At 41.2% G+C, this 13,025-nt stretch overlaps 1 protein-coding gene across 4 annotated transcripts in view; it reads right to left on the bottom strand.

Moving 5' to 3' along the window:
* Positions 1 to 13,025, bottom strand: part of LOC5569135 (ecdysone-inducible protein E75) — a 240,102-nt gene that overhangs the window by 20,864 nt on the left and 206,213 nt on the right. For 3 of the 4 annotated variants that reach the window (XM_021848454.1, XM_021848455.1, XM_001652693.3), the window contains one exon: positions 10,618 to 10,762. In XM_021848454.1, coding sequence (XP_021704146.1) covers positions 10,618 to 10,762 — 145 coding nt within the window. Of the gene's footprint in view, positions 1 to 10,617; positions 10,763 to 10,933; positions 12,305 to 13,025 lie in introns of those variants that run through there. The other variant, XM_011495078.2, reaches the window with a different exon arrangement.

The following is a 13,025-nucleotide window of genomic DNA, read 5'->3' as shown; positions in this document are numbered from 1 at the left end:
AAATTGAAAATAATAAATGATAGATAATAGTTAGCATGAATTCTTAATGAATTTCAAAGCTAAATTTCAAAGAACAATTTATTCTTAAAGAAGGATAAATCATCATGTATGTACAGCTCTTTAGTATTAGTTCACGAAATAGTCAATGCTGAAAGAAGAACATCTCAAACGAAAGCAATTATTAACTTCTCTGCCAGCGGTAATAGTAGCCAGCAGAGGTTTTCGCATTGCGTTTGTTGTCAGCTTTTGACAGTAACTAAAAGACAGTTTAAGATTTATTCGTCCTTCTGTTGTATCGGTTCGCTTCAATGCTTCCAATCGTATTGAGCAATTTTATTCATAGTTCTAGCAAACACGAGTTTTGGCTTCTTCTTTTCTCGACGGAGAAACAGTGAGCCTATTTGACGTTCACTGAATTGTTCGATTTATTGATATACGAAAGCAACGGTGCAGAGTTAATCTTGGAGGAGAATGAAATCTTACCTAAGTTAACCCTTGTGCTAAATAATATGTTTTAATAAGATTCTTTATGAGCGTATTATAAGCCATAATTCCAATAAACTATGAAAAATATTCAAATATGAAAGAACAGCCTATGATCAAAAGAAGGAAAAATCTCTTATAAAAATTAAAGCAAGTGTATTGCAAAAAAAAAATTATATCAGTATAACTACAAAGAACTGCCGATAATTTAAAGAGGTAAAATTCCCAAAAAAATATAAGATTTATTCTTGCCAATAGTTATGGAACCAGTACAAAACAAAAGAATAGACTATCTTTAAAAGAAGACAAGAATTCTGATGAAAATCAATCAGGAGTAAACCTAGCACACCGTTGGCAATCCAGAAACGACTTAGAGTATTGACGCGAGTTCAAAACTTCGTCCTGAATTAACGGATTGTTTTAATTATTCTCTTGGAGCACTAATATAGCGACAAATATGACGTTCGGCCACATTATCAAAATCAACAAATTAATTACCTGATTAGTTATTGGGCCACACTTATGACTCCTACTTATCAGCGTTGAAACAATGTTTTTTTCGTGATACGGCCAAACGGCATTCGGCCAAATGGCGTTCGGCCAAACGGCATTCGGCCAAACGGCGTTCGGCCAAATGGCCGGACACCAGCCGAGGAAAATCAATCTCGGCTACATTTTAGGTTTTGAGCAATTCCACCGAACATGACGATTTTTTTTTTATTAAATTTTTGTATTTTTTGAATACGAAATATGTTTGAAAAGGGCCTATTTTACTTTTTTTATTTGAAAATTTTATATAAATATGAGTATATCTCGAAATTGATGCAACCTAGAACAAATTTACTCAAGTACATTTCGATTGCAATTTTTCTGTACTTTCAAATAATCACATAAAAAATTATTGTTTTCCTCTATTTCGATATTTTTTTTTCAAAATCTGTAATTTTTAAAAAAAATCATAACTTTTTTTGTCCATAATTCTTCCATTTTGAAACATTGTGCAATAAATCACATAAGTTGTCCCCTAAAACATATCCAAAAATAAAAAAAAAATCGAAACTGCGTTTCTGGAGAAAATCGATTTTAAAATCTTGTTTTTGAAATAAAAAATAATCTGTAACTTTTTTTTACCGTGCATATTTTTCTCCATATAGTCCTAAGCAATACCTACAACTTTGTAGAAGATCTCAAATCGATCGGACAAACCGTTTTCGAGTTACAGTTTTTTAAAGATTTGCTATGCATTTTCCGATACGCCCTTCTCAAAAATAAGGCGAGGTTCAAAATGGCGGTCTGAAGGTGCAAAATGGCATTTTTGATCATAAACAATCTGTATGCAATTTTTCAGGCGATTCTAAAAATACAAAAATAATCGGATTTGCGAAACGGCGTGGAACCGCTCTTTTGCTGAATTATGTAAAGCTAAAAAGTATAGCAAAAAAAACATAACTTTCAGCACAATTTACTGAATTCTTCCACATCTTCTATAGCTTTTCTTTTTTTAAGTAAATTTTTCAGCAATTCTGTACGTATTCAGAAATGCTATTGATATTTCAGTAAAATTTACGCATTTTGTTCCGTTTTTTTGCTGGATTATTCAGCAATTTTTGCTGTTCATCAATACCTTTGCTTATATAAGTTTAACAGGAACTGAAACGATCTACCCAATCAGAACATTCATCTGCATAGGTAAAAACGTCAGCAAAGTTCGACCAAGTTGAAAGTTTTCAGCAAAAACTGAAACTTCTTAAGCTTAAATTTTGCTGATATTTCCGAAACGTTTGCTTACTATACATTGTTATGCTAAATTCTGACTAAGTTATCATTATTATTATTATTTATTTAAAGTCTCGCAAGGGGATTCGTGTTAGACTCTGACTAAGTGAATGCTACGGAAAGTATGCAGAAATTCGAGCATTATTCGCTAATGGGGTCCTTAAGCTCTGTCTCAATTTTAGTACCAAACGCTTATGTTTAGGCCAAAAAACATGTTTACTCAATTTTTAAATGCTTTTCGTTGTATATTAGCAAAAAAAACATTTTTTTTTCTGATTTTTGAGATTTTGTCACACCCCTTGCTTTAAAATCAAATTTTGGGTGTATTTTGTTCTCCGTGTCCCTTCCGAAATGTCAGATAGGAACAACCCCAGTGTAAGAACGTTGGGCCCCTGTGGCGTTTTTGTCGACTACGTTAACGTCAAACATGATCAGAAGTTTAGACCCATTTTGCAAATTAAAGATTAAATATGATATAGCCGTTCTTTGAGCGGGGAAATTGCCAAAGCAGTTGCAAGAACAGACTCTCTCTCTTGTTATATAATAAAAACAAGTTTTTATCAAAAAATAGGACCCTTTTGTTCAGCAGTATCTGTTGCTCATCAATCTCGTGTAGGTGAATTTTACCGAGTTGATGATTCGAGCAAAAATCAATAACAATTCATAATCCTGAAAGAATTTGTGATATTTTTTTTCAAAAAAATTGGTAGTATTTGTAAGTTTGCTGGATTCAGCTATTTTGATATTTTTCTAGCTAAGTTGTGAAACAATTTTTTTTTGCTTATTTTGCTTCAAAAATTTCTGCTGATCATCAGCAACGTTTTAATGAAATTAAAGAAATTTTACTGAAGTTTCAGCGAAATATTGCTCAATGAGTTAAGTGTGAGAAGCCTAGTGCTTTGTGTGAGTTGTGAGCCTAGCTGGTTTTCGCGGGTTTCATTGACGGAAGCTCATTAGAAAAATGTTGTGGTTCGACTTCCCTCGAAAGAATTGTGGTTCATGATATGGCTTTTTGTTATATTTTTTAAGGCAATTCAGAGGAAAGGTTTCTTGTCATGGTATTTCACGCCGAGTCTTCTTGAGGAGGTTGTTAACGAAGTTCATGGCTCATCGTTGGTGCTGGAACAACAGAGAGAATTCATTGAAGTCAGAGGCGCGTCCACGTTCAAAATCATGGGTAGGACATACAAAATTACTATATTAAATTTTGAGGGGCTCAAACGCAAAGAGTATACGTGACATTATGGTCGGTTTTGCGTTGAGTTGAGAAAATTCTACCGTTTGAAAGCGTTCTAACGATATTTTCAGATGAGTTTTTCGCCAAACAGAAGAAACACTATAATTCTTAGAAGACTGGCTTGATTTTGAAAGCTTTTCGTTTTTGCAGGGCTGGTAGCGACTGAGTGCGTTAAAAATAGTAAGTTGAAGACCCCTTGACGGAAAATAAGAGATCATAAAAAAATCAAAAAGAGGCCGAGAAGGGACCAAACAGTAACCAAAAAAAAAAAACAAAACAAAAACTAGTAGAAGCCAGTAGATAAGAGTTTAATTCTTTATAGCATCAGAGCAGGCATTTGTTTAAGATCTAATACTTTTTTTTGAGAATTCCTCGTGACATTACGACAAGTATTACTGTAGAAATTTGTTTCAGATATTTTCCCAAATATTCAGATATTACTCCGGAAACTCATGAAAGTAGTTCATCTAGTGAATATCTCCACGAAATGTTGTAGGAAATTTATCCAAGAATTTTATTTAGGATAACTCAATAATACAACATGGATTTTTTCAAGGAGAACCATAGAAATGTAAATTCTCCAAAGATTATTTCAGGAACCATCTGAACTCCTCCAAATTTTTTGAAGAAGGACCTAACTCCTCCAAGATTTTATCGATTTCCCTGGGACATCCTCCAATATTCAAGAAACATACAAGACATTTCTAGGGATTTCCGTCAAAATTGTTTTTCAGGATTTATACAAATCTTCAAATAGGCATTTCAACAGTTGCTCCAGAGATTCCAGCTAAGATTTCTACAGAAATTCTTCCAATAATTTTCCAGATTTTCTCAAGGAATGTATCCAGGGAAATGCATATGATTTTTTTTTCTGGAAAATAAATCCGATGAAACTTGGGTAAGCTTCAAAGTTTCCTTTAATGGACTAGGTTTTCTCCTGGGCTCTTGAGTTTCGAATCTCGGGATAGAATTTCTCAGGATCTTCTAAAGAAATTTCTAGAAAACCATTGGACATGGGATTTTTTGAGAAAATTTTTGATACATGCTTGGCAAAACTTGCTGTTCGAATGAATTTCTTATTTCTGAGAGAAAACGTAGATGAATTCTTGAAAAATCCACAAAATGATTTCTTGCAGGGTTTCTTGTGTAAAAAGCCCTTGATATGTTTGTTTTCAAATACTCTGGACTGAACCTTTATGAATTTTCTTGATAGGAATTCTGTAGATATCTTGGGGACGATCTCCTAGAGTGACAATTGGAGAATTCGGTTGAAGGATTAGTAAACAATATCTGGAGGAAATTCTAGGATAGTTTTGAAAAAAAAAAAATAATACCTTAGAAAGTTACTGGAGGTAAGAGCTTTGAAGTTCTCATGCATTTTCTGGATCAAATTCTAGAGATATTTTTCTAAGCATGCTTTGAAAAATCACTGGGAGAATCAGTAGCAAAATTTCAAAAAGTATTTCTTGATAGATCCCTGTAAGAGACCCTGAAAGTATACTTAATAAAACCCCTATGACAATTCCTGATGCTTTTCTTCGGGGAATCTGAGACGAAATTCCTGTTGTTCTAATGTCTTCATCTATTTCTAGATAACAAATGGATAAACAGCAAAAATTCTATGAGTTAGTGTAGTTTCTTTTTTCTATGCACTGAAAATATCCTGGGTAATCGCAAAAGTTTTCTGGACAAACTTAATATGCTTGAAAAATCAGATGATAAATGATTTAATTTATTTTTCAAGCTTTCCACTGAACTAGTTTTTTTTTTTTTGTAAAATCGTGGGTAGGACAATCCTTCGACTGTCCTACCCAGGTATTTTCGTGCGTAGTACATGTCCTACCTGTCCTACCCACTTCCCGCGCCACTGATTGAAGTATTTCAGTTGAGATATCAAAAAAATGATGATTGGAGGAAACCCTAGAGGAATCTTAATCTGACTTTCCGAAGAAGAATTCCTTGCCAAAATAAAAACGAACGCTCGATTGAAATATATGCCACACATTTCGAAGGAATTTCCACAAGTCATATATTGGCATTACTTCATTATGGCTGTGCCAAACTGTCGTCTTAAGTATTGTATTACTTTCCAAAACTTTACTAAAACAAACATTAGGGAGTCCTCCAGAAACTGCTTCAAAAGAACTCACCGAAATATCTGGTTTCCACAGATTTCCTTTACGAATTTCTCTCGGAGTTCCATTTGATATATGATTTTTCCCGGAGAATGCCATAATTTTGGATTTGACAGAATAATCTATCAAGAATTCTTTCAGCTTATCTTCTTGTTACACTAGAAATAATTCCAGAAATTTATAGAACATTGTTTAAATGTCTCATTAGGGTTCTATTTGTTTTTGACGAACATCCCCAGACACTATGACAGGAGATTATCCTCCTAAGATTTCAGATTCCTCTAGGAATTTCATGAGAAGCATTATCAGGAGTTCCATCAGCTATAAATTTTCTGAAAGTTTGTCGTATAGGCTTTCATTAGCTCTTCGGTTGAAAGTTTTCGTGAGACCGATCCATCGTTAGTTTTTACCACCACCATGTAAGCCTAGCAATCTCTCAGCGAGGCCAATGACTTCCCGATGTGGAGCACGCCGTAAACCCCCATTAACAGTTCATTGTCCTAGAAAATCTCCTATCGGTATCAGCAGCCGCCGCACCATGTCAAAAGGTCACTGAAACTTGTTCAATCCGGAAAGAGGAAATTAAGCCACCGCAATCCGGGCCAATTAGCACACGCCATAGACCGCCACCTCCTGAATCCCCTCATCCCCCGCCTCTTCCGTACATTTCCATGCTCCTCCTCATTACCGACTCGTAACCATTGTGCATTTGTCATGAATCCCATTCGAATCCCATTCTTTCGACAGCCCCAAGTCGCGAGATAACACCCGTGCGGGTACAATAGAGCGCGCGCACACACATACTGGCTCGTTGACCTACAATTGGCAAGCTAGGTGAACGACCTTTTGCGCGAGCGGTTACGGGGTAACTTCACGGCAGGCAAAGTAGGCGCGCAACAACCGAGCAGTCGCTCTCTCGCTCTGTCTCTGTCTCCCCGCTTCAAGTGTCTAGCTCTAGCGATCATCATCGTTGTGCCGAGCCGAGTCGAGAAATGAAAAGTGAAAACGACCGTCATCGACGGACGGACGGACCGACGGTTGCGTTTGCGATCGTTGGAACCTGCGTCAGAGTCGGACGGACGAGGTGGGAAGCGTTGCGGGGGGGTTACCCTGGCAGAGTTCGTTCACCTCGCTCGGCTAGGGCCCTGGGCCCATACTCTCTCGGCGTTTTATGCTTCATGGGTAGCGACCTGGAAGCATTTCCCACCGTTTGCGCCCATAAATTTGCGGTTAACAAACGAAAAATCTCCTCAAAAGAAAGTTCGGTGGCTCGAATTTTGTTCGGAAAGCGAAACCCCCAAAGTGCTAATCTAGTGGGCCACGTCATCCAAGCAGTCATTGTCCCGGGGCGATGCACTTTTTTGCAGGTACAAAAGAGCGATGAGCGTTACTTTCGAGGGTGCAACAAAGGAATGGAAACGATACTTGAAACTGTCGCCCTCGATTCGCGCTACCACCAACCGACCAATAAATGGCGATATGCGACGAGTGTGTATGGACACGATGGCGTCGTCTTCTTACTCTTTCTGTGGCCAATCGGTTTCTTAACCTATAAAAAAAATGGTACAAAGAAACGCAAACAGCACACCCATCAACGCCAGCGACGAGGAGCGGAAGCGATGAGGAGCAGAAATGAGAACAACAAGCCGAATGGGGAGCAGCGACTCACAGCCAAACAACGGAGGACCACCAGTAAAACCGAGCGGGCACATGTGTGTGCCCGTTTTCTCAACTTTTGAGGTCATTTTCCGCCCAAAAATTAACCAATCGAACGTGGTGAAGCGTAAAGAGGCAACTAAATTTAGAGGAGAAGGCCCTAATTTCGTAAGAGCAAGTCGCGCGCGCGAATGCGAACGCGCCTGGAGATCTCACGCTCATTGTCAGTCATTCGGCACGGCTTACTATGATGAGCATCTCGCGCGTTGAGAAACGACGTTCACTCGGCTTGAAGGTAAAACCAACCCACCAACCGCTGTAGCTTTGGGGCCATTGCAAATGTATAATCTTTTTTCATGAATTGTAAAACAAGTGAACGACCGTGCATGACCGAATTAAGAGTCAACGACATCGCAGCTCGCCTTCGTTTTTCCATACTCACTTATTCACCAGCCATGGCTGCCTGGCTCACACTCACACACCAGTCGAATTGAGGCTACGGACGTCTCGTTCTCGCAGTTGCAATTCAAAGGCAAAGGGGGGCCTTCTCGCGCTGTCTCGCTCGGTCCTCGACCCGGAGAGCAGCTTTATGTAAGCGAAGCCCCACTCTCTAGGCGGTTCGGGGGTATGAGTGCGGTTTTTATGAATGTTACTTTCGAAAGACCATGCGTCCGCTCTTGGGATGCAGCAGGCGACGAGGCGAATCGCACAAGCGTCCTATGCGTACGCTGGGTTACTGACCGGGGCTGTCGTTTGAGACAGTTATTCGATCGAAGCACGCAGGGGGGAATTTAAATGCTCTCTGAATGGATCGTCACGTTTGCACTAGCCAGCGACGACGAAGACAACGATTTGCGTTTTCGTCACTGTTTTGTGTGCTGAACAATGACACCAAATCGAGATCTGTAACGTGTTTGGAATGGGGGTCTTGTTCAGCGGTGAACGGTACCCGCCAATTAGGCGTGAATTCAGAAAATGAAAGTATTCGTGACAATACTATTAGAGTGTCACTGACTTGCATGATATAATCAATTGAGCGGCGTCAAACGATCATGGATCAAATTCAAATACCGGCAATGAGGTTTGAATTAGAGTAATCACAGTAGTCTTGAAATGTATTCGATTTGCGATCTGAGAGACAACCAGAACAAAGGAGACTGCTCTGGACTACTATGATTGATTTATTTGAAAATATCCAGTAGTCTATGACATGTTTTTTTTTTGCTAGTAATGATCGAAAATCGTGGATTCGCCCATCCATCACCGATCCTACGGAATGCTGCCATCAATCCACTGTTACATGAATACCGCCACAGCTCATTTCCGGTTAACGAAAAAAAACGCTCATCAAATTTGCATGTCCCAGTTTTCCCATCCATATTCATTAGATGAGCCCCGCAAACCAACCGGTGGATAATAATGAGAAAAGGTGATTGACATTTCTCTCGTTGCTTCGCTGCGCGCACCTCTCTTCACCATCATCCGTGAACGAGCGCAGCGCAGCACGATTACGAAACAAGAGAAAGTGAAATTTTAGATTTCACACGCACTGCTTTTTGAGAGGCTCGATTCGTCTTCGCCTTCTCGCCCCATTCGCACCAACACACACACACACACACACACGCGAGCGAACGTTTCTTTCATAACACCGGCGCGGCGCATTGACAGCTTGCGCGCGGCTTACCTGTGTGCGTCCGTCTGAATCGTCGCGCGAATGCACGCGCGCATTGTGGAAGTGGTGCGCCTTGGCTCCTCTGTCTGTCTGTCTCGCGTCGCTAGAGCCGTCAATTTTGCACGGTGCCTACTGCGATGGAGCGTGTTTATTGCTCGAAAAAATCGAGCTCGAGGACACGGCGGAGGCCTCAAGAAGGCCTCCAACGCGCGCCGACGAAGAAGAAATAGTAATCGCGTGGAGCGAGATAAAAAAGTGACACAAATTTGGCCAGACAATCAAAAAAGGCGTTTTTGTACATGCACGGTCGCGGTTTCATTGTGTGGCGGTAAGTTAGGAGGCAGGTCGGTGTGCAGAATTGCGTTGAAAAAATGAAGACGGCAAATAAGAGGGTTCCACACGGTTCCAAGGCAAATTTGTGACGTTAGGAAATATATTAAGAAAAACTGTGTGCTCTTGGGACGCAGCAGATGCGGTTAAGGGGTTGATCAAGAGCAAACTTTGACGAATTTGTTGCCTCAATCGACTCAGCTTGACAAACTGAGTAAATGAACGAGTACTCTTGTATGTGTGTACTTAAGAAGTTATATGTTTGAATGTCGGCTCCGACTAAGAAAACCATCACAAGCTACATGGCCTACTACTGCTATATTAAAAAGAAAAATCGAAAAATAGCACATGATTTGTCCATCGAATCACAAAATTAGACAAACAATGTGCACAATTATCTTAAAAAAGCGAACGGAAGTGCTCGCATTCAAGAGCCGTGTCTGCGCTCGACATCTCGCGCTGCTATCAAAGCCTTCGATACAGATGCAATAAATTAAAGAAAAAACGCCAAGAAGAACACCCAAACGGCCATCGCAAACGCTCACAGTGTGTCAGGGCCTCGCTCGAAAAAGAAAAAAAAATATAATAGCGAACGCTCTCGTCATCCCCATAACCCCCGAAAAAAAAAAAACAGCACCAAACATCATCGAAGCAAGCTGCGAACGTACCAACCGTCCATCGAGCACGAACGAATGAGAGCGCCACAAAGGCAAGCGAATATTTTTCTGACCTAAATAGAGTTCAAAATGATTATGGCCTAGTTAGACGGTCAATGAACTTCGCTTTAGCCTCGACGTCGTCTTCGTCGTCTGTGTATCACTTTCTATTGCGCATACTCTCGCGCCTGCAGCGGGAAAGAGAAGGCGCGATGGTTGACCGTGGGTTGAAGCGAGACCGAGCATTGCTCAACACAAAGGGGCAGGGGTGCGTTCTTGTATGTGTGTGTGTGTGTTTGTGCTCACGATGTCGCGATTGAGCCATGGCATACTATGATGAGGATGAGGTGCAGGGCTGCTGCCACCTTTGGCTCAAGGGGGAGACCCTGGGAGGACTAATAGCGGAATTTGCGTTCGATACTCGATAGAGAGAACGAGACCGAGATAGAAGAGGGGGGCCGTGAAATTGTTGCGACAACATGCGAGATTTTTTTTTCGGGCTGACTCGATTGATCTCCGCGGCGGACGACATGAGACTCTTTTTCGGCTAGCAGGCTAATTGTCGATTCAAGGACTTGTTTACCCTAGGCGCACGCTACGGTCACGTAGCACCGAAATTTGAAGGACCGCAATTATATGGATGTTTGTATGTTTGGTTGATTTTCTACTTACCGTCGCGACTCATTCCAACGGCGATGCATTTTTTCAGCCTACAATACTGGCAGCGATTACGGTTTATTCGGAGTATACTACACTGCTGGTTTTTAGTACAAGGGCGATACTGAATTTTCTGCTGGATCGAGCGCCTGAAGAAACCCTGTGAAGGAGCGAGAGAAGAGAACGAATTAATTCGAAGGTTGACGACCAATGGACCGACCAGCCTACTACGACTAGTCGGTTACTATGGTAAAGTGAGATCTGAAGAAACAAAATAAATAAAGAGAAGGTTGCTGAATGCGGGCAAGCGTATGGTATGAAGTGAACGTACATGATCTTCGCATAGGTTCTCCTCGAACTGCTTGCAGAGATCATTGATCAGATAGTCGGAACAGCAGTCGCTACTGCTTCCATTGGAACTGCAACTATTGCTGCAGCAGCTGTCATCGCTGGTGGGCTCCGGAGATGCGGACAGGGACGAGTGATCGGAACTCTGCGAGGACTCCCGACTCCGGCATCCTCCGGTTGGCTGTTTGTGGGACTGTTCGTCTAGTATGGCACACTGGCTGACGCCTTCTTCTTGCTGCTGCTGAGGTTGATTCTTATCATCTACTGAGGCAGACGAGCCCCGTTCGCATGCACTAATCCACTCTTTGGCGATCGTGGTCTTCTTCCACGGGCAGAAATCGATCTTCGGGGTTGTTTTCAATTTCCCCGCGTGAGGATCTTCCACCGTTTGACTGGAACTACTTGCTAACACACTGATTTTCGTTTCCTCCTTAGGAGCTACTACTTGATTACTTTGACTACTACTACTATTACTACTGCTACTAGAACCACTGCCACCGGAACTTCCGTTGTACAGTGTGATCAAATTTGAACTATTCAGGGGAGCGGATTCAAGAATTTTAACTAGTGCACTGTGCGCCTTCTTAAGGCTGTTGCTGCTGCTGCTACCGCTACTGTTGCTCCTATCATTAGTATTCTTTAAACTACACTGACTGCTTGGAACTTTCAGACTTTTCTCAGTCTTGAGCGCCGCCGCCGAGGATTTCTCGTTACTGGCGGGCTCCTGCTGCACTGCACACCCCATTTTCACCCGAATTCAGACTTGGACTCTTGGACTACTTGGATGAATCGACTACAAGTCTTTTTTCTAGTTGTGAAGTGCCCGCCTTCGTTCTTCACTCCCGATCTATTGCACTTGCGATAACTTCTACAGCTCTCTCTATTCCTGGGCCATGACTTCCCGCTTGATTGATACGCACTTTCCACACTTTTCCACAGATCCTTCGGTTGGATCTTGCTTATTTTTTCTTGAGGTATATCTCGCTGAGACGCACTGACGACGCACTACCTAGAGCTTAAACGGCGACGACGGCGTTTCGTTGACGGCGACGACAACGTTTACGACGACGGCGGACGATGCGATGCTCACATTCCAGAGTTTAATTTGCGAATGAAACTCGATGAAAACAACTCACACTCAAAGCGCTGCCAGAGCTCGCTGGTTCTGTGTGTGAATGCGCGCGCTCTGCTCCACTGCTGTGGTGTGCGTCGTTCGTTCCTTCGTCGTTTTGGCATTGCATTGCACTCTGGTAGGTATAGCAAGAGGAGACGTTGAGTGTTGCCTTCTCGCTCGGGCTCACCGTTATTCATCAAACCGTAGCGCCGTCGTGTGGCCTCTGTGCTGTGTCGCCCGGATCTGGCTCACCACCAAACAACCATCCACCAGCTGGGGGGTGTGCAACCAGGCTACCAGGCTCCGTCCTGCCAGCCCCAGCCACAGCCTATCCCCGGGCCGCATACAGTCAGTAGTAGCATGATGTCGTTTGCGTATTGGGGGGTTGAGCTGGCGCTGGTCGAATGCGGAGGCCGAATCGGTCGAAAGCCAACATGAGTTTTGCTGAAGTTTTATAACAAACTTAGAACCAACAATTTTCCTAGATAGCCACAATAAATCAAATAACTTGTTACTATGCTAGTTTTATACACATAGCCTCTTCATTACAGAACTGTAGAGATGTTGTAACAGGCGATTCCTCTATGATTTATAGTCGGAAATATTAAATGCATATTAATTATCTATTACTCATTGTTTTTTTCAGTTTAAGACAGAAATTTAGAGATTCACGATGTAATGAATGATAGGTTTCGATTTCATAAAATGTTAGTTTTGAACATCCCTAGTACATCTTATATCTTCTTGAAAGCTTATTTATTAAAAATAGCTTTTGTATGATTCTTGTAAATTGAAAACAACTTCAAAATATTTGAACATTATGTATGGTAGCAATAATTGGGTTTTAGGGGTATTCAGTTATCTTTTTTTTTGTTTATTTTAAGGTTAGGAAATTCAACTAGATTTGCAACACAAATTTTCTTGTTTACAAAAATAAACATAATGTAGCCCAAAATTTATT

This window comes from Aedes aegypti, chromosome 3, assembly GCF_002204515.2.
Source record: "Aedes aegypti strain LVP_AGWG chromosome 3, AaegL5.0 Primary Assembly, whole genome shotgun sequence".
In the NCBI taxonomy this organism is placed as follows: Eukaryota; Metazoa; Arthropoda; class Insecta; order Diptera; family Culicidae; genus Aedes; species Aedes aegypti.
Note: the sequence above shows the minus strand (reverse complement) of the source record. Positions and strands in the feature narration are given on the sequence as shown.